The 21,164-nt window shown below is 40.5% G+C and overlaps 2 protein-coding genes and 1 long non-coding RNA gene across 4 annotated transcripts in view; 1 reads left to right on the forward strand and 2 right to left on the reverse strand.

The window, feature by feature from the left end:
• Nucleotides 1-64: 64 nt before the first annotated feature.
• LOC116786522 (vasopressin V1b receptor-like) lies at nucleotides 65-20,940 on the reverse strand. The gene is made up of 5 exons (XM_032687150.1): nucleotides 20,790-20,940; nucleotides 4,681-4,918; nucleotides 3,490-3,626; nucleotides 2,103-2,115; nucleotides 65-2,071 (listed from the first exon to the last, which is right to left on the reverse strand). The coding sequence occupies exons 1-5, from the start codon at nucleotides 20,922-20,924 to the stop codon at nucleotides 1,974-1,976; spliced, it is 621 nt and encodes a 206-aa protein (XP_032543041.1). The 5' UTR covers nucleotides 20,925-20,940; the 3' UTR covers nucleotides 65-1,973.
• On the reverse strand, nucleotides 18,680-20,041 carry LOC116786523. Its single transcript, XR_004356984.1, has 3 exons — nucleotides 19,815-20,041; nucleotides 19,496-19,708; nucleotides 18,680-18,831 (listed from the first exon to the last, which is right to left on the reverse strand). It is a non-coding gene; the product is annotated as an uncharacterized LOC116786523 (long non-coding RNA).
• PNPLA8 (patatin like phospholipase domain containing 8) overlaps nucleotides 20,319-21,164 on the forward strand; it is a 35,880-nt gene continuing 35,034 nt past the window's right edge. Inside the window, exon 1 of one of the 2 annotated variants that reach the window (XM_032687148.1) lies at nucleotides 20,319-20,435. The gene's annotated coding sequence lies outside the window, so the exon portion shown is untranslated. The remainder of the gene's footprint in view (nucleotides 20,436-21,164) is intronic. The other variant, XM_032687149.1, reaches the window with a different exon arrangement.

The raw sequence follows: 21,164 nt of genomic DNA on the forward strand, positions 1-21,164 counted from the left end.
AAATACAGCAGTAGTTCTATAGAACAAGAGAATTATCAAAATACACTGTTAAGAATGCAAAACACATGTTGAGATTTTCCTTTTATTCTACTAAGTTATTTTTTATGAGTTTTTTTCTGTAATAAATCTATACAGAATCAATAGATTACATTGTCTTTGATTCTTCTTATCTGTACTGCAACACATAAAATAATAATTTTTAAGAAAGTATCTAATTCCTTGTATTAAACTGTGCCTTTCCCAAGTGGTAACAAAACCCCGGAAAATAAAAAAACAATCCCCACCTAGATAACCAGAAACCATATTGCAGTGCCAGCATCAACAACATAGCCATTCACTTCAAGAGTGGGAACTTGTACACTAGGTATTTTTCTACTCAGAAATTATTTGTGTGAGAAAATAGAATCCAGGCTTTGATAAGAAAGACTTTCATCTGATAACTGGATTTTTTCATTTTTATGAGCTTCCACAGTGCCTCCAGGGACTTGTACGTTTCAGTTTCTGATTCTCCCACATTGACTAAACACCTTGGACAGATTACACTGTTGTCCCACAGTCAGCTCTCTCTCTTAATGAGATAATCTAATACCTGTTGAAAATCAGTGACAGTAAATTGGAAAGATATAGTCCAAACGAGGAATCCAACTATAGAGGAAAAGAAGTACACAAGACATTCAAACTAAAACTTCCAAAAATACTGATGGTCAAATTTACAAATTTATTATATTTATTATATTTTTAAATGTCTTTTCTTTAAGAAAAATTCTGTAAGGGGCACTCTACTAAGAAAAAAAAGAAAAAAAAGAAGGAAAGAAAAATGTTATCAAAATGAATTTTCCATCATTTGAAAATGAGTTTTGACAGAAAATTGTGGGCCTGAACCAAACTCCCCACTGAGTGTGTCTGTCACTGCTGCCCATGGGGTAAGCAGGGTAGGTCATTTAGGATAATGAATTCATCTGAAAAATGCAGCCTAATTCATTTTGCTAAGAAAAAAAGCAGGAATACCTGTGTTCAGATACCTCCTGGCAGACTGAAACTAAAAGTGTCCATAGCCTGTAGCTTGTACCATAATACAGTAACATTTATTTTTCTCCTTAACAGCAGAATTGATCTCAGGGGAAAGAAAATGAAAAAATCAGAAAGAAAGCACTTGAAAGATAAAAATATAATTGGTTTGAACATTGCAAACAATAAACAACCATTACTGAATTTTAGAATTTTTGACATTTCATTCAACACATGATCAAAATATCTGAAATATGGTCAGTTAATATTGCTCTCAGACTTTTAAAGAACAGATTAAGCTACTGTTATTTAGGCTACCAGCTCTACCAAATTATTTATAAAGCCAGTAATAAATATATGAGCAATGTAGAAATATAAGTAGAAGTTTATACTTCTACTTTTTAACTTTAATTGGAGGCCAGAGCAGGTGGTGGCAAATGGTACAGCTTCACTGCAGTGTCTGAGCAGAATTGTGACTTCTGTCAGTTCTGGATCTGGATGACTCTTCCCACATTATTTGAATGCCTGTTTTTCTTGCAAATGAATGCCTTTGGAAGAGTTTTGCTGCAAATACAGTTGTACAGTGACAGGTAATTCCTTGCAACATTTCTGTTTACACCACCTTTCAGCACTGCATATTATACTATGTAACTAACTGCAATCAACAGAGGTAGAAAAACTAAAAATCCCACCATTAACCATCATATTCAGTCACAAGGGAAAACCTAACTGAGAGCTAATTGATTGAAAGTCTTAGAAAGTCAGTGAATGGCTGAATATAACAAATACCCTATCAATAGTATGGATTATAACTTTGATATTCTTACCCCAGATAATGACAATGCCACTTGAGTTAGAGAATTGCTCCAACAAGGAATTTGTTGTGGGGTAGAATTAATAACTATTAACTAAAGAGAGGGGGAAAACACAAGAAAAAATATCAATTGCAATTTTTATAAGAGACTTCATAGACTCTTCCCATTCCTGTCTGGCTCTGGTACTGCCTTCATCCACCTCCTTCTCTTCCTACTTGCCCGAAATCCGTTCCTCTTGCCAGCTGGACTGGGACATTAGCTTTTCCCATCACAAAGGACAGCAGTATTTGGTCTAACAATACAGGGAATAGAAATCATAAAATATTCAGTCATATCAGCACAGATCAACCTGAAGTGTAACTATTCACTGTACAGCAGTACTTCTGATAATCTGATCAGTATTTAGTTTAAATCAATATTTGAATATGATTTAAAGACAATTAAACACCCACAATTTTATAGCTTTTCCACTGATATTTGAGACTGCTAGCACTCAGAAAAATGACATGTGAATAGCACTGCTGAAACACAGTATAATATAGACAGATGATATGCAAGTGTCACCAAAGATCTCTGGGAATGCAGCTCTATTCTCACCAGAAAGAGCCTTGCTAATATTCCTTCCATCCTCCTCTGATTAGATTGCAGACACTGAAAGGGAATAACTAGCTACCCGCATATAACACCCACAAACCAGCAGCCAAACAGCATTTTGAGATAAAAATAGGTAGATCTATTTTTACCATGAAGGGAAATAATTAAATTTGAGCCCGAAGGGGTTCTAAGCACACTCAGCCAATAAATTGCATGCCAGAACAAATAGGTCTGAATACCAAATGAAAGTGTACACTCCTAACACCCATTTTTAGTTCAAGTATGTATATGCATGGGTATGGGGTGTAGGGAGGTGTCCAGTTAACTGCTTGCACATCAGGGGATGCATGGAAGATAAAATCCCATGGAGTGAAGCCAAAAATCTGGGCTGCTGCTGTGCTGCTGATACCTGCCATCCACAATGGAATTTGAAACTGAAGTAGGTGTTGTGTAACAAGCACAACCAATTCTTTTTTTTTTTAATTATATTAAGCGGCTTGGCATTTTATAAATGTATATAAGGAATTGATTTAAACTAGTTACTATTAATAGCTGGCAAAAGATTTTTCTGACTCTGTGCTGCCCTTTTAAGATTTGTCAGACTGTTCCCCAATCAGACCACAATGATGAACAATTCGTTGTTCAATTTGAAAACATATTCAAGTTTAGTCATGTCTCAATTTGTTGGATCAGTTAGTTGCAAAATATTACTACTTAGAAATCCAGAATCACAGACCAGAAAGTACTTTTGGACACAAAACATCTAAGATGCTTTTTTTTTTTTAACAAAAATCCATTCTGATAAGACAGTGGTGATGGAAGTACTGAGCCTGGCTTGCACAACACAGAAACTTCCTGTATATGCTACAGAACTGCAGAGAAATATATATTTGTGCAACAAAAGACAATTTTCCAGCTTCCTTATCCACAAAATAAGGGATGATCATAAAATATTGATATGTCTTACAAATAGAAGGAATGTAACAAAACATCAAAAAGCAGTCAGTATTTATGCAGAAGTACTGTTTTCCTCAGGGTCTCTGTCTACAAGGTGAATGCTCCCTGTGATCACCGATTCCTCTTGAGCTGAGGTATTCTCCACTTGCTTATTTGTGCAATATGGAATGTGGCCACAGAAATACATGTAAATCCATGGGTTGGTGCAACTATTTAAATTGCCAAGGAGCATGATAATGGTGAATGCTGAACCTAGAATGAAAGAGTTAAAGGAATAAGAGAGTAAATAAACACTTGTACAAATAAGTACCATTTTCACAGTCTGTTGCTTTCTGCTGTATTTATTCATATACTAAAGTTAATCTAATAGTAGAAAATTCACATTTTAATGCAGTTTGCAATTGCTGAAGATATGAAGCACACTTTATTGCGTGCATTTCAGAATTAAATAGTTCCATGTAGTTCTTTTTTGATGTAGCTGCATTAAATTTAAAAGCAATTACTAACCTTTTATACAAATACAGATAAATACAGACATAGATATATATAAATGTATGTAGAATAAGACTCCAAGTCACACAGACAGGAATAATTCTTAAAACAAAGATCAGAAGATTTTTTTATCAGACAAAGGTATTATCTTCTTTTTCTTTTGTTTTTTATCTCTGAGTTTAGAATGGGTGAATTTATAGAGTCTGCCTTTCACAAAGAGGCAGTAGCACAAGTTTGACAAGATTGATCTTGTTTACAACCTGGCTTTCTTTGATAACTCTCTCAGGCTTGCTGTTTAGCTTTATAAACATCTGATTTACAACTTCCAATGCCACAGTGGCTACTACAGCGATTTCATCAATATGATTTCAATATTTTAAAAAATCAGGTGTCTTATAACATCCCTCTTCTATCCAGTAAATAAGAAATATTTATCTCATTCCTTTGGATAGTCAATTACTCCTTTTCATCTCAAAAATAAATACTAAATACAACCCAAATACTGTTGCTATACTACCTAAAACCTCTAAAAGTCTGAACCTTTGCTGGAGCACATGATACTTTTCACCCCACTCTTCATTAACCTTTAAGCTCTTAATCACACAAAACACACACATGGAGTTTTCATCACATAACACATGAAGTTCCCTGTACCTAATTAAATAAATGAGATAACCAGTCCAGAAATTTCTTTTTAATCCTACTCAAATGATCACAGTAACTTTTACACAAAAGCAAAGTGCAAACATAAAGCAATTGATGGCAATGTGCTAGCCTGCTATGCAGTTAGTAATGAGGATGGAGAGTATCTTACCTTCAGTCACGACACTGGGGAACCACACAGACCACAGCTGCGCAATGAAGAAAGGTGACCAACAGAGCACATATGCAACAACTGTCACCACTGTCATTTTTACTGTCTTGATCATAGCCTTTGAAATACAGTTCACACTGCTTGCTCGGGATGGCAGGACTTGCTTCTGATTTGTTGCTTCACATTCATTCTGTTTTTTCACATATATATTTCTTCTGATTATTTTGCAAATCTTAACCTGGCATGTGATAAGAATGGCTGAGGGAATGAAGAATATAACTACAAAAATCCAAGTCACATATGCCCTTGGGCCCCATGGTTGAATAAATTCACCCCAACATTCAAAGATACCTGGAGATATTTCAGTCTTAGAAAAGATAAATACCTGTGGTAGGCTAAGAATCAGTGCTATAAACCAGCTGGTGAAAATAGGGATGTTCCAGAGCGCTCTCTTCTTTTGGAACGTGACCATAGGGTAGCAAACTGCTTGATATCTGTCCACTGTCATGACCACTATCATATAAGTAGAGGCAAACATGCCTAGCAATTGTAGGTACTTGATAATTCTGCACAAGAAATCTGGCCCTATGAAAACATCTGTAATATCCCATATGAGCTGAGGCAGAACTTGAAAAAAGGCTACCACTAAATCAGCAATGCTGAGGTGAAGCATGAACACATACATCCTAGAGAGCTTCTTTCTTCTTCGCCACAGCACCAGTATGAGAATAAAATTGCCCACAGATGCTGTCAGAAATATGACCCCCAGTACAGCAATCTCTACTTGAGCTAATTGTTCATCTCTTTCTGGTCTTCCAACAGGATCTGACTGATTTGTCAAACTCGGGAATCTGTGAGAAGGACTCTCAGTCTGATATGTATTATCCTGCATAGGAAATGAAAAATTCTTCATAGTGCACAGAAGCTACTTACAGTAGCTGCCACTTACGACTCAGGTTGACAGCTGTGAAGCACCTGCTGGTAAACAAACCAGGCTGGCATTCGAGTTTCAGTATATCTTCAAGCAAAACTCCTCCTGCTTGTGCAAACTAAAGCAGTGGGACCTGAATCTTGATGAAATTCTGTCTTGCTGGCGTGCACAAAGGCTTTATATAGGCTCCCAGCAGACAGAGCCTTATGTAATTGCAGAGCCCTCGGGTAGGCTGCAGGGACCGCAGCCAATGGCAGACCGAGCCACACAATTGGGGGAAACATATAAATAAAAGGCAAACTTCAGAGGCTCAACATGATTCAATTACTCACTTCGGTCAAAACCCTAACTTGTAAACAGCTGTGGCCAAAGTCATCCTCAAATGACCTTACTCAGGAGACCTCTTGCAAGAATTTTTCTACGCAAACCAGAGGAGCATTCTTCAGCTGAACTGGGAGGAATGCTTATAAGTAGAGAAAAGTTGGGTCCCTGAGCTCAGGCGCATCGTAACTGCAGCTCTCCAGGCTCCTGGGGCACAACCACACCCTAAATGCAGCACAGACAAATAAATGCCTTTTTCCATAGCCCCTTTTTTTCCTTCTCTTTTTGGAGTCACCTGATTCTAAAATGAAAAGGAAACTATTTGAACTGCCCTAAAAATAATCTTTTTATTTCAAGATGGGGTCAAGACTTAAAGGTTTTTTCTCAGAAAAATGAAAAATAACACATGAAATAAATTACTTTTATTGGGACTCTGAGTCTACTGAGAATTAACAGAAAAATAAGTGAAAATTCAGTGGGAAATCCAACTGAGGAAAAGGTCTCTATGATGAAACAATTTCCAAGCGTCTTTATTCCACTGTAGTGCTAAAAGCTGGGAGGTCATTTCTCAGTACCTAAACCTTTTTATTTTTGTGGCGCAACTTATATCATGACCACAGGAAATTCATTGTTCTTCAACCTTCCAGTATGACTTGCATATTGTTAGTCACAGATAAGAATAGCAATTTTGAATTAATTTCATTTTTTTCTCCCTCAGCCTTGCCCTCTTAATCACAAAAGAGAGATTTAATAAAATGAATTCATTTAATATGAAAACAGATATTTGTATGCAATCTTATTTGAAGCTAGGGCACTCATATCTTTCTGGTTACAGTCAGGACACTAGTAATTTGAAGTCGTTCTGAAGAGGAAACCAGTAAGGTTGAAAGTAATATCCATGTTCATAAAGAGTATATAATACTGCACCTAAACTGATAGATCACTGTGATCTTGACTATATTATAAGACCAGCTCAGGAAGCTCACAGACAGACTACTACCTCTTTGCCACTAAAGGTTTTCATGTATCAACAGACAGGTGAAGGGCAAAATTCATAAACAGGATGGTGAGGTAGACTAGAACAGTTTACAAAAACAATGTGATCTCTTTTCTCTCCCTCTTTCCCCCTTTCATAGCACCATGGGATGGATGTTAACAGCTCATGCAAGGGTATGACTATGAGAACAGATAACAGACAAGCTGAACAATCTCAGGAAACTTTTCCACCAACAGCAGCTATAAGTAGCTGTAATCCATACTTGGCTAAACACTGCTGCAGCTGCCTGAGTCTACAACGGCTTTTCTCTAAGACTGTTGCAAAGAGTATGAATCACAACCACTTAATCTAATATACCTGATAATTTTTTTCCTAAATTAAAGCCTATTTGTAGTAAACTTGGATTCCTGAGGTTGTTTCCTTTTAGTTTCCCCCCTCAGCTTGGAACCCCTCTCTTTTAGTGGGAAACAGGCATAGCAAGATCATAAAGGAACAAATGGGTTTGTCTTAACCCTCATTCTCCCTTCACCCAGAAACTTGCAGAAGAGCAATTGAACTGGTCACAAGTCATGAACCCCTGGCAATTCCAGTGACAGCAAACACTGTGCTGTGGAGTAGGTGGGCTGATCTGCCTTCTGATGGAGACCGAGTTTCAGGCATGTACTCCAGAATCATTTACCTTGACCATCCAGACTCCATGAGATAATGAAAAGCCAGGTGGGATCTTTATTCTAGCAGGATACAGACCAAATATGTACATCTATGCAGAGCTAGGTCTAGGTGGGTTGAAATAGGAATACGTGAACAGAAAATTAAGCCCAGGGTCAGGCATGGAAAATAAACATGAATTTTCATTTCATGATCTGAAAGATAATCAAGCAATTATATGCAAGAAGACCAGAATATGCAACACAAGTCAATTCTGAGGTACTATTGGAAGACTAACCAGAATGTTATACCAGAAGCATACATTCATAAATTTTTCACAATGCATAATGTATGGGTAGACATATATTTCAGGCAAAGGTGTTTTATCACCTAGAATCGTTCAACAAGATCCATGGGAACATGCAACTCTTCCTAGGCCAACACACATACAGAGCACACAGTGTCTGGGCAGCAGCCCTGGTGTCAGATTCAGCATGTGGACACAGGTTAAAGGGCAAGCACACTGAGAAACAAGTAGCCCTTGCCATGTTTATAAAAAGGGTGGTGGACCTGATTGTACAAATTGTCCTAGTGGTGTAAGACTCTATCTTGTATATAATCAGTTCAGTGTATATTAATGGTTTCATAATTTTGGAATTGTGTCCTTTCAATCTTTTTCATGCATGCTAGCAGATAGTCAGGATAGTGTTATATTGAAATTTGATCCACTCTGGGAATGTAACTCACTGAGAAAAGAAAATTAAGATAATAGAAAAAAATGTTTAAGTAGTCTTAGCGGTTCTTTCACTACAGTAGTGTCCTTCTCCCATTGCCCAGCTTTGCTTTATTCTAAACTGTATCTGTTCAAGTTAAATTCTATTCCTAAATTATTTGCTTTCAGTAGTGTGGGAAGGCACATTTTAATTAACTTCTGCTGAACTTCTCAGTGTGGGCTCTCATCTAATGTTTGTCAGTTAGCTAGAAGGAAGAGATTCAGCTCACAGATCAAGTCTCAAAATTAGATATCTTCTCAGAACTTCAGAATCACACAGCTGCTCAAGACAGTGGCAACACTGAATTCATACCACTTTACCAAGGGTTTGTCCAGTCAGGTTTTGAAAACCTCCAAGAGCTTAGAATCCCCAAACCTCCCTGGGTAATTGTTTGCAAATGCTTATTTTCACTGTGAAAGAGCTTTCCTTATGTGCCACTAGACCCTCCTCCGATTCTGAACATGTCCTCTCATTCTTCTGCCATAACCTCACTGGTTCAGACCTCTTGCCAGCATCCTCATAGGTATAGGAGGGCAATGTTAGGGCTTCTGAAGTCATCTCTCCTCCAGGATGAACAACCCATATTGGGAGCACTGTGGAAAATACTGTATTCAAGGAGTTAGTGATCTTGAACAAGATATGTCTGCTCTACTGAGCTTTGTACTTAAAGCCTGTGCTGGTGCTGGGGAACGTTGTAACTCAGATGGCAACCCAGACTGTCAGGAGAAAAAACATGATTGTTTGCCCCACAAAATAAAAGGCTCCACATTGTGGAAGGAAGGAGGAACCCCTGCACAGGCGGCATCTGTGCAATGTGTTGGGGAAGATCCACTAGATGTCTATCCAATGCTGCACAACAGCAGAGCTCCCAGCATTGGAAGGGACCTAAGATTTCCTCACTGTATATATTTCTGGGTTTTATCCTATCTTATGAGAACAATTCTTTTACCTCTTTATTGCTGTGCCACCCTGGTGAGGAGCACAAGCCCAGCTCACTCAGCCTCCCTCACTAGGTTACATCTTCATAGCCCTATGCTAAGCTCACTCAAGCTCATCAACACCTTTCCTGTGCAGGGGCTCCACAATGAGAGGCAATATTCCATATGTGGTGAGTAGGGGGGAATAAACACCTCCCTTGATCTATGTATTTCATGTGAGTTGTGTGTGACAACTCCCATCACAATCTTTGTCTTCCAAAAACTGTATGAATTGCAGTGCATTGCAAATCTTTTTGCCAAGCCAGGCAAGAAATATATGCTGAAGCAGAAATATGTGTATTTTAGAGTTAAAAGCCCCCCACAAGCTTCTAAAACCCAGAAACTGTATAATCTCATGACAGATATTACTTATGAAATACAACTTGTGAAGATAATAGGTTTGCACACTTTTACTTTGGAATGCATAAACAAGTTTTAAAAGGTTCCTATTTAAGTAAAGATCAAGTGAGAAATATTGCTGTCTGCTCTTGATGTAAGAAACCCAGGTCTGCCTCTTTTCTCTGTGAGATTCTGTAGATCTGAAGGACTAGTAGATTATTACTATTGCACTTGTCAAGTCATGAAAACCAACTAATTAAGAAAAGAAAATTTTCACATGATTTGTCACATCTCTACAGAATTTTAGATAAATCAAAAATTATTTCCTTAGTGCTTATGTGATTTTATCTCGTTTCAAACACTAAAATGTAAAAACAGCTTCCAAGGGCCTTAGAGGGTGGAAGGGACTAGAGCATGCAGTAAAAGATTCAGTTATAAAGAAGATGGTAGAAACATTTACTTCTTAATATGTTTTTATAAAAAACATTTACTTAGTAATATGCTCTAGGGTAGATAAAAAGAGTTAACATAGCATTGCATTGAAATTTCCCTAGTGATAGAGAATACACTTGAGGAGATGTATTAAGTAATGCAAATAAGCACAAGTAGCAGGTAATGTTATGAGAAATCCTTCTGGAAGTAGTGCAATGGCTCGCAAATGGATTCTTTCATACACGAGATTAGCCAAAGTTACAAATGAATACTGTTCAAGGACTTAGCCTGTGGCACAAGTGCATTTACAGCAAGGTAGCATATTTTTCAGTATTATAATATTGCTTATTTCCAGAACGCAATGGATAAACTACTTCACTGTAAGTAATTTTTACTGGACTAAAATTATGTATGTCTTATTGCTTCTGCACTGGTACAATTTCCTACAGTTCTGGATTCTTAAAGAAACCCCATCATTAATTCAATAGTTATATTAAGGTATATTATACAAGGTTCTTTGGACCAGGCTTAATGGCTCACTCCTATTAGTTAGAAAGTTACTAGACTGGCTCTGTGAAACTAAAACAGGCTCAAATGCAACAACTAAAGGCAATGTGCCAACAAAAACCAGAGAAAAATACGTTGCAGACATTATTACAGACAGCATAAATTCAATCATACAATGTAGGCAGCTGACGTTGTCACCACACAAGAAGACACAAAATGAAGAATAGTGTCAATAACTTCACTCCTCAGAAAGAGTTAAGCTTTGATTTGGACAAAATCACTTTTGGGCAGGAAGTAGAGCTTCTAATGAAGCCAAAAGACTATTAGAAAATGTCAGGACAACCCAAAATCTCATTAATTTTCAGTCAAGATGAACTACAAACCACCCTTAACTTTTCAAATTAACATTATAATGAACATGTGGCAACATTCTGTCCTGCTAGCCCTGTTTATATCCCCAAAGTGGAATCACACGTATTTATGTGTTGTGTACATGTGTATGCCTTTCACTTTCCATGAAACTACGTTCATTTCTCAAATGTGTAAATTAACTATTTAAAGGGAGTGTTACTTTAGTAAGATTAAAATCTATATAAAAACAAATTCAGGTTTATAGCCTTAAAAATGTAAGACTGCAACACATCAAATTACTATATTTACTGTTAGGCAATATTTTGGAACAAGACCTTCATAAATTAAGTGCATCCTTCAGTAGGAATTGGCCAGAGGCATTAAAGCCAGAGAAAAAAACAACGGGTATGGGTCCCCTGTGACTCATAACTAGTCATGTCCCAGATACTCACCATAAAACAGGACCACTAACTACGTACATTGCTACGCACCTCTTTTAAATCCCTAAGGAGATTATGTCTGAAACAATATTTTTAAAACTTGTTTCAGTAAAAGATTTATTATTCACTATTGCTGGTGTCATTGTTTCTGATTTCACAGCTCTTACTGAGGGTAGTGAGTGAAGGTAGCTCTCAGTTCAAAGCCCGGAATCAGATTTTTTCAGTCATGTATTTCCATTATGGTGGTAGAATTATCTTCCACAGTTTACAAACCATTTTCTAATTAATGGCTTCTTCCTATTGCTACTGTAAAATTTTGTGTGACTTTAATAGTGCTCACTTGTAGAGTCCTGAGGTTTTACTGTTACTTCTACAACTTCCATCAGACTACTTTAAGATACAAAAAAATCATTACAAATCAATTATGTAGGTTTCTGCCAAAAATTATCTATTTCATTTGCAGCATTCCAGACAGTCTGGATTCCCTTTCAGGACACTTAATGGTCTGACAGCTCACCTGCCACCAGGGTCGTGGGAAATTGGCAGATAAGGAGCCTCATCAAGGCTGGTCAGAGTGAAGAAAAATGCAGAAATAATGTGTAACTTCAGGAAAAAGGAACTATCATGGACTGGTTTTGAAGAAGAATTACCAAGTACTTTTTCCACAGATAAGAACCTATAAACAGAGCTTTTCAATAAAAGCAAAAATGCTAAGATGGAACCTAATATAATACTTCAAGATCCAGAGCAAAGGTCAGCCATACGTCAACGTTTTAATTAAAAGATAACATAAATAACAATGACAGTAAATTTCACCAGCAATACTGAATAAGAAATTGCAAACACTGTGGACAGTGAATTCATTCCAGCAGAATTAAAGTGACTTTATGTTTTGAGCTCCTTCCATTTACACCAAGAACCTTGTGTGACACTTGTACAATCATACTCTCAACCAGACGCTGCAGTAACAAAATTCACATCTATCACTTCTCGAGTGCTGAAAGGTAACAGAATTACTATTATGATAATCATAGGGGGCTGAAGAGGAATTTGTAATATGACCTCTAGCATGAGTCTGAATTTCAAATTCTAAGTAATCAACTGCATGATTCATAACTAGTATATAATGAAGTGATTGGTACAGGCAGGTAGATTTCTAGAATGCACAAAAGCACTGATCAAAGACAGAGCCATTGACCCTTATGAGCTGTAGAGGCACAGGAAATTAAGGATAGATGCATAAAGGACTTGAGGTACCAATTCCCTGAGCAGAATCCAAACCTCTGATTTAGGGGTCCAAGTACCTTTATATTGTGTGGGAAGCAGGAAACTTCTTGGATTTAGTGAAGCAGAAAAATGAACAGAGCAGGGCATAGTCAAATTACAGATCCTAATTAAAATCTAGTGTCTTAATTCTGCACAAGAGCCAGGTATCTTTACACATTCAAAATGCAGAGCCTGTAACTCTTAATGACACCTTACAAGCATTCCTTCGATGAACAGACCGAAAATTGTCCAGTCCTTTCAAATGGGGTGAGAAAATGAAGGCCACTGGATGAGGAGAGGAGGAACAGTAGGGATTGGAAGGAAGAGGAACAGGAATAAGGTCATTGACAATATCTAGTGTAAGATTATTTTCAATGGAGTATTTACCCAGGTGATGCAAGAAAAGGAGATCAGTGCTATTTTTAGCCTGAGAAGGTTTAAATATACATTTCTGAATAATAAGTTCACCACTTTATTGGCAAGGCAGAATTGAAAAAGCTTTCTCCTCTTGTTGGAACTAGGTGACTATGCACAAAAGAATGGAAGATTCATGAAACCAAGAAGAAACCCTGGAAAAAAAGGGGCATGTATCCTTGTGGGTAAAGCACTCCTGTGAGAAGGGCAATGCCACAGTCTGGTGTTTGCTCCTATATATACATTTTATACCAAAAGCTATTGTGTAATGAGAATGATCTGAGGAACTTAGACCAGAAGCTATGGATATCTCTGTAGCTGACTTTCTAACCACAAGGCAGGAAAGTCATACTTACTTTTGCACTTACCCTTCTGTTCCAGTACACTTACTTTTCTCATTTGGAACAACTCCAACGGGAAAATCACCATGAGAATAACTTGGGTCTTTTCTGATTTTAGTCCATAAGGCTGCCCAAATGAGGCACTGGAGATAGCCAGTCTGGCTTAGTGTCTGTGCAGTCACAGCAGCAGCACCGAGTGGGAGAGATAAGGTGGAATTTGGTGGGATTTGTTACAGTTCTAGTATGGTATATGCACATCACTGTTAGCTAGAAGGACTGACATTTTGGAGTGGGATTCAGTGTGGGATGCAGAATCTTGGGGATTCTGACTGTCCCACCACACCTCTTTTGGTGGATATTTCCGGAAGAGGAAGGGGGTAACAACCCAAAATATTCACTGGTTATTAGGTGAACTGATTACATAATATTTAGTACAACAATTTATAATATTCTATGAAAAGAGTTGCCTCCTTAGCAAACATGTTACTTCCATACTATTGTCCAAGATTCAGTGACAATAAGGAGCAAAGGAGCCATAATTACTTTAGGCAACCAATGTAAGGCGAAGACACGAAGCAGTTACAATATAAGTCTTCATTTTGGAAGGCAATTTCACAACTATGTGACCACCCGTCGAGGACAGTTTTCTCTGTAAGCTTCTCTTTTATTTGAGTTGCTTTAGCCTTTCTAAGGCTTCTAGAATTTTTAGTTCTTTCACAAGAGCAAAATATTAAAGGGAAGTAACAGAGATAAAAAAGCAATATGAAAATAATGTAGAAATATTCTACTTGATTATTTTCAGTGTTTGTGCCAAAAACCACAGCCAAATGAAAGGCTGCAGAAAGCATCCATGCTGTTATAAGCATGATATTTGTGTCACGCGTTCAGTGGTCTTAATTCCTATTGAGAACTTTCAGTGAACATTCATTCAAGTTGCAATTTAATTTTTCCACATTCTATCCCTGAAACTAAGGAAATATTTTCCCATTTTTGTCTGCCATCTAGTGTTAAGAGACAGAATCCATATGTTTACAAAGCTGAGTATATTTGGTGGCCGCTACACAGCTTCTGTCTATGTCATATTATGCTGACAAAAATAGAAAACAGTATTTTCCCTAAGGCTTGATTGAAGAAGTTAGATTTAAGCAATTATCTCAGACAGCATTACTAGCAGAATACTGCCCCACTAATATATGTTCATTTGTCATAGGGCTTTGAAATACTTGGGTTTTTTTTTCATTTGTTCGAGTCTCTTAGATGACACTGCTGTGTTTCCAGGATACGATCCATAATCAATATGGTAAGTAAAAAACCACACTTATATATATTCAAATGCTATTTATATTATAGCTTTGTATCAAACCTACAGCAAAAATATGTGGCTAACTCCATTTATAGTCATTTTCACATGATATGGATGATCCCATTTATGACATTTTGAGATATATTTTATTTTAATAACTATTTTCTCAACATTAACATCTCAACCTGGAAGATGTTCTATTTGGGTTTAATTCACCTAAGATGAAGTCACTGAACTCTGCAACTAGAATAGCAACAAAGAGTAAAACTTAATTTTGTAAGGAGTTCCAGAATTAATTAATTTCAGTGTATTTGTGCCACCTTTTATAGTGAGGGAGAGTGTAATATTTCATATTTCATATTTCATAGATCAAGACAGAGAACCCTAGAAAGACAAATTTTGGAACCATTATTTCTGGTAAATATCCAATTTTTATCAAACTGCCCCATAACCCATTATGACTTTCTCTCCAAGCAGGAGTCCAAGACAAACATATAAATGTGAATGTTAAAAATAATTAATAGCGATTAAAAATATAGCTTGCATTTAAATGAACACAGTTAACTCACTTCCAGTATTGACACCACAATATTTCGGCTATAACAAGACAAAATTCACGTACACCAAAGAAGTCTCTTTCATAAAAGCAGGAAGATTTATCACAACTGATGTGCAACTTGATTTACAAAAGTTTGCATCTTACCTGCAAAAACATGTATTAATATGTACAATAAGAAAATGTTTTGAAAGCCTTTGATTTTTTAAATTAAGTTACAGAGATAGAACTCACTAAAATCAAACTACTTTCAATGTTGTCCTAAACTGAAAACAATCATGTTTCAAGGGACCATCCTGAAAGAATCTGAGTGCTGGGTATGCAATCTAATAGAGATCAGCAAAAACTCATCAATAATAACAACAGATTTCTTTCTTGAGAGTTCCCATGGAAAGTACTGAAATGGAAGTATTTTTAAAACAGCTAATGTGCATCCTATTAAAATTAAAATGTATCTTAAAATGTCATAAATGGGATCATCCATATTATGCCAAAATGGCTAAAATTGGAGTTAGCCTCTCTGAATACCGTAGGTGGATTCACCTCTCTTATCTAAAAAGCAGGTGTTTAATCAAACAGGATGAACTCACCTTTGACTGCCAAGAGAGCTTATAAAATTAGCTTAGTTGAAGTGTCTATCTTTTAAATAAATTTGAGATAATTTTTTCTTAATATCATGATTGCAGTACAGAGAAGGCTAAATTGGCAAAATGTTTGGGAAGGTGTGGACGCAGAATTTTTGCTTGGCAATACATAATTTTTTCTTTTCTTGTTTAGTGTTTTCCAGTTCTTTCAGAGTTGCATGAGAAGCTGATGAATCATGCACTTCTGAACATGTCAGATCAGATGGGTCTGCTTGTCCTTGAGGAGAGCCATGTGGCAAGAACACATAGGTCTGTGATTGGAATTGAAATGCGAAATCCTCTAATTTTTTCCTTAGCAAAGGTATGAATCAACATACCACTGTACATATCCCACTGGTGAGATGAATGTCTGAGCAGGCACAGGAGAGAATTTTACAATGAGATTATGGGAGAGAGTGTGAGTGTTTAGGAAGTGGGCATGTGTAGCTAGAAGGGATCAGTTGCCTCCTACCTCCAGTATCTTATTTGCCAGTCAAAGAGAAGCAGGATGTGTCCTGGCAGCATGAAGCTTATCGTGTCCAAAATTCCTTCTTACTGAAGTTGTAGGTCTCATTTTGCCTAACCCTTTGTTGTCATAAGAATGCAAGTTAACCTGTTTTAAGCCAGCTCAGACTCTAGTTTCAGTTGGGCCACTGTCTCTTAAGTCATCTGATGAGATACAACTTGGTCCACCACACTGCACCACACGCAAGAGTCCTGGGGCTTACAGAAGGGCAAACACACCCAGGGAAGCTGCTTAAGCAAACTTAAGCTACCACAGTCTAAAATGTATCAGTACTGCATTGCTCTCATAAGAGTAACTGGCCTTTACCTGATGTAACTCATACAGCAAGGGACAGCAAAACCTCCCTGCTTAGCTGCATCTGGTAGACACCACTACTGTTTGAGCTATTTGGTTTAAAAATGAGCTTAAGCACATATAATGAAATATCATGGTAAATTAAAGAATAGCACACAAGCCCTAAAACCAACTCCCAGGAGTAAATTACCACTAGATAATACAACCAGATGTGTAGTAATCTACAAACAAGGCAGGCAGACCATACCTGCAGAACAGGCCAGAAAGCAAGCAGCTCTGAAAGCATTTTGGAGGGAACAGAGGAGCACCTGGGTGTGAACTGCCACTGTCCTACGCAAAAGGATCCCAGATAATATGGGGCTCATGAGCTATTTGTGGCCACTGAGTACTTCACTGAGGAAGTGACACACCTTGAGTGTAAAAATTTCATTGCATTGGGTTAATGTGATGAGGTTTTGGTAGGGGAGGGGGAGGAACTACTGGGGTGGCTTCCATACAAAAAAAGAACAGAAGCTGCCCCTGTGTTGGAAGGTGTCAATTCCAACAGGCTCCAAGATGAACCCATCACCAGCCAAAGCTGAACCCATCAGCAATAGGGGTAGTGCCTCTTTGATAAAATAGTTAAGAAATGGAAAAAATTTCTGCACAGCAGCAGCTGGGAGAGAGGAGTGAGATTATGTGAGAGGAACAATTCTGAAGATGTCTGGGGCAGTGAAGAAGGAAGGGGAGGAGGTGCTCCAGGCACCAGAGCAGAAATTCCCCTAAAGCCCCTGGAAGACCTCACGCCAGAGCAGGTAGGTGCTTGAAGGAGGTTGTGACTCTGTAGGAAGCCCATGCTGGAGCAGGCTCCTGGCAGGACCTATGGACACATGGAGAGAGAAGCCCACACTGGAGCAGGTTTTCTGGCAGGACTTGTGACCCTGTGGGGCATCCACACTGGAGCAGTCTGTTCCTGAAGGAAGGAACACCATGCACCACCCTATGTAAGGGACCCATGCTGGAGCAGTTTGTGAAGAGCTGCAGCCCATGGGAAGGATTCACATTGCAGAAGCTCATGGAGGTCTGTCTCCTGTGGGAGGAACTCCACGCTGGAGCAGGAGAAGAGTGTTAGGAGTCCTCCCCCTGAGGAGCAAAGAGCAGCAGAGACAGCATGTGACAAACTGACTGCAGCCCCCATACCCCGCCTCCTTGTACCACTGGGAGTAAAGTTGGGCCTGGGAAGAAAGAGAGTTGGAGAGTGGGTGTTTTAAGACTTGGTTTTATTTCTCATTACCCTACTCTGATTTAATTGGTATTATATTAAACTAATTTCCCCAAGTCAAGCCTGTTTTGCCCATGATGGTAACTGGTTGATACGGTTTGAAGCTGGCTCCCTGCCAAATCTGCAAACCTTACCACGAGAGTTCCCCTCCCCCCCACCCCCCAAACCTCAGGGAGAAGAGGGAGAAAAACAACGAAGAAAAACCGAAATGAGAGAGATAGCTATAGCAATAGATATATAAATATATTTACACTTATGTTACAGTTATATACAACTGAAATATATATACAATTTTACAAGGGAAAGGGAAGGGGGAAGGGAAAAAGGAACAAAACCAAAATAAAATATATATATATCCTGATTAGTAGCCCAATATCTAGCAACTAAAAGAGTTAGCAAAGAAATATCCCACCACTCTTCTTGGGACAACCGAGAGTCGCTCCGGAACGATCGCCGGCAACCTCCACCTCGCAAGGTCGACAAGGCCTTACCAGGCCTCGCTCCCCAACATGGCAGACTCAACAGCAGGGAACCTGCACCTCCAAGCCGCCGGAAGGAAAGAGAGCGAAGGCCTCTCCTCCTTTCTTCTTATAGTCCGGCTTACATAAAAATCGTAGGGAATACTGGGTAAATCTAGACCCTTCCTTGGTTACAAACTGGTCACCAAGGAAGGACTAGACCAAACTACCACATTGGTGAGTGATCTCTCCTTGTCCTTATACCAACTCATGAGCCTTTTGTTCTATTTTCTCTCCCGTGTCCAGCTGAGGAAGGAAGTGACAGCGCAGCTTCAGTGGGCATCTGGCATCCAGCCAGGGATGTCCTGCAGTGGGAGATGTGTAGAGTTTAACCTGTTCAATTTATAAAAAAATACAGCATGTAATAATATAAATTTTCCTGTGGGGAATAAAATGCAAGCTAAGAAAACTAATTTTACTTTTTTATTTGTGAGAAAGAACAGAAGCACAAAACTGATATCTGAAACTGCAAATGGGATGTGACCCTCCTAACACTCAGGGTAAGGATCCTATCACTCCACCCACACACACAGCACATCCATGCTCCCTTGCCATCATCACCCGGAGTTTTTACAACTTCACTAAAATTGTGTTTCAGACAGCCCGTGCAGACAGGAAGCTCATGGTTTTGCTGCTGCTCTGAAGCCTAGCTGTAAAAGAGCAAGGTGCCCACTAAGCCTATGAAACCATGAAAACCACTCTGTCATCATTGCCCAAGAGTTAAGTAGGAAACGCCACAAAATATTCCCACAGCACCGGCACCAAGTGGCCACAGAGGTCGGGTAGGGGCTCTTCTCCTTCTCCCAGCCCCTCACTCCCAGCGCCTCTGGCAGGGGACAGCACCAAGATCCCAACACCACCAGCAGCATGGGACACAATGAGCTCCACTGTGCCCAACCAGAAAGCCAAACAAATCCTGGGCTGCATCAAAAGCAGTGGGGCCAGCAGGTCGAGGAAAGGGATTCTGCCCCTTTACTCTGCTCTTGTGAGACCCCACCTGGAGTGCTGCATCCAGCCCTGGGGTCCCCAATACAAGAAGGACATAGAACTGCTGGAGCAAGTCTAGAGGAGGGCCACAAAATTCATAAGAGGACTGGAACACCTCCCCTATGAAGACAGGCTGAGAAAGTTGGGGCTGTTCATCCTGCAGAATAGGTTGTGTGCAGACCTCATAGCAGCTTCCAGTACCTGAAGGGGGCCTACGGGGAAGCTGAAGAGGGACACTTCGTCAGGAACTGTAGTATTAGAACAAGCAATAGTGGGTACAAATTGAAAGAGGGGAAATCGAGGTTACATATTAGGAATAAATTCTTTACTGCGAGGATGGTGAGGCACTGGAACAGGCTGCCCAGGGAGATTGTGGATTCCTCAACCCTGGCAGTGTTCAAAGCCAGGTTGGATAGGTCTTTGAACAAGCTGTTCTAGTGAGAGGGAGGCTGGGACCGGACGATCCTTTTGGTCCGTTCCAAGCCCCTCCCATTTTCCGTGATTTCGTCACGGTCACCGGGCGGTGCCCCCCCGCGTGCTGTCCCGCACGTCGCCGCCCGCCACGCCCGTCCCCGCCGGCGCGCACGCGCAGCAGCCCCGCCCCGCCGCTGCCGTGGTCGCGCGTCACCGCCCCGCCCCCCGCGGCGGCCCGTCAGGCGGTGGCGCGCGCCCCAGCTGTTTCCGGCACCCGAGGCGGCGCAGGCGCAGTGGTGCGCTCTCCCGCGGCGAGTGTTGTCGTTCCCGGTTCGGCCGCTCGCGCCCGCTCCGCCCGGGCGGTACCGCTCGTGAGGGCGCGGCCCCGGACCGCGCTCGGGCCCTGACCGGGCTCGGCGGCGGCGGTCGGGGCAGAGGGGGGAGGCGGAAGCCGATGCCCGGCAGGTACCGCCACCGGGAAGGGCCGTGTCGCGTCGCCACCGGGTCATGCGGGGAACGGAGGCGGGGGGAACACGGTGAGCGCGTGCCGGGCATACGGGGCTCGCGCGCGTGACGCAGGGTGGGCCGGGGACAGCGGGGACGGGACGGGACGGGACGCGGTGCTTGTTTACGCGGCCGCTCTCGGCAGCGATTCTGCGAAATGGCGCAAGGCAAGAACAGCGCCCGCTCCCCCCCGGGACAGGAGGAGCCCCTGTGCCTTTATAACCCGGCCCGCCGGCGGGACCCGGAGCCCGGAGCCTGGCGCGGACCCAGCGGGACAGGCACAGCTCAGGCAGAGGAGACCGTAAGTAACGACGCCGCAATCTGCGGCGCTGTGACCACTGCTGTCACTGGCGTCGGCCTGCGCAGAAGTTGGCCTGCATGCCTACCTGGCGGCCCTCCTCGGCACTTGTCACGGGGGCTAGAGAAGCCTGGACTTGCCATTTGGGCAGGTAATGGATTTGTGCCTGCAGTGTCAGCGCAGCTCTGGTGTGGTGTGTAAAACGCTGCTCCGCCCGTCGCATCTTTCTTTGCAGAGCAAGGGTTATGTACTGTCCTTGGCTCTTGGGATAGACATGTCCCATGGAACTTTGGTCAAAGAATCGGCGTCCCTCCTCCCCTGTGAGGAATTCTGCAAAGGGGTTGTAATATAATGACATTTGAAATGTGATTTCTGCACAAGGTAATTTCGTAAAGAAAAACAAATTTCTCTCTATAGGAAGAAACAGCAATCAATTTTCTGTATGTCACTAAATGCTTTTGAG

Source organism: Chiroxiphia lanceolata, chromosome 5 (assembly GCF_009829145.1).
Source record: "Chiroxiphia lanceolata isolate bChiLan1 chromosome 5, bChiLan1.pri, whole genome shotgun sequence".
Taxonomy (NCBI): Eukaryota; Metazoa; Chordata; class Aves; order Passeriformes; family Pipridae; genus Chiroxiphia; species Chiroxiphia lanceolata.

Excerpts from the sequence above, each read along its gene's own strand:
- LOC116786522 (XM_032687150.1), bottom strand. The coding sequence starts at position 20,924 with ATGCGACGGGCGGAGCAGCGTTTTACACACCACACCAGAGCTGCGCTG. Across the intron at positions 4,919-20,789 it reads GTGCCGAGGAGGGCCGCCAG|GTTAAGATTTGCAAAATAAT; the intron begins GTAGGCATGCAG and ends ATCACATGCCAG. Across the intron at positions 3,627-4,680 it reads CCCCAGTGTCGTGACTGAAG|GTTCAGCATTCACCATTATC; the intron begins GTAAGATACTCT and ends CTTTCATTCTAG.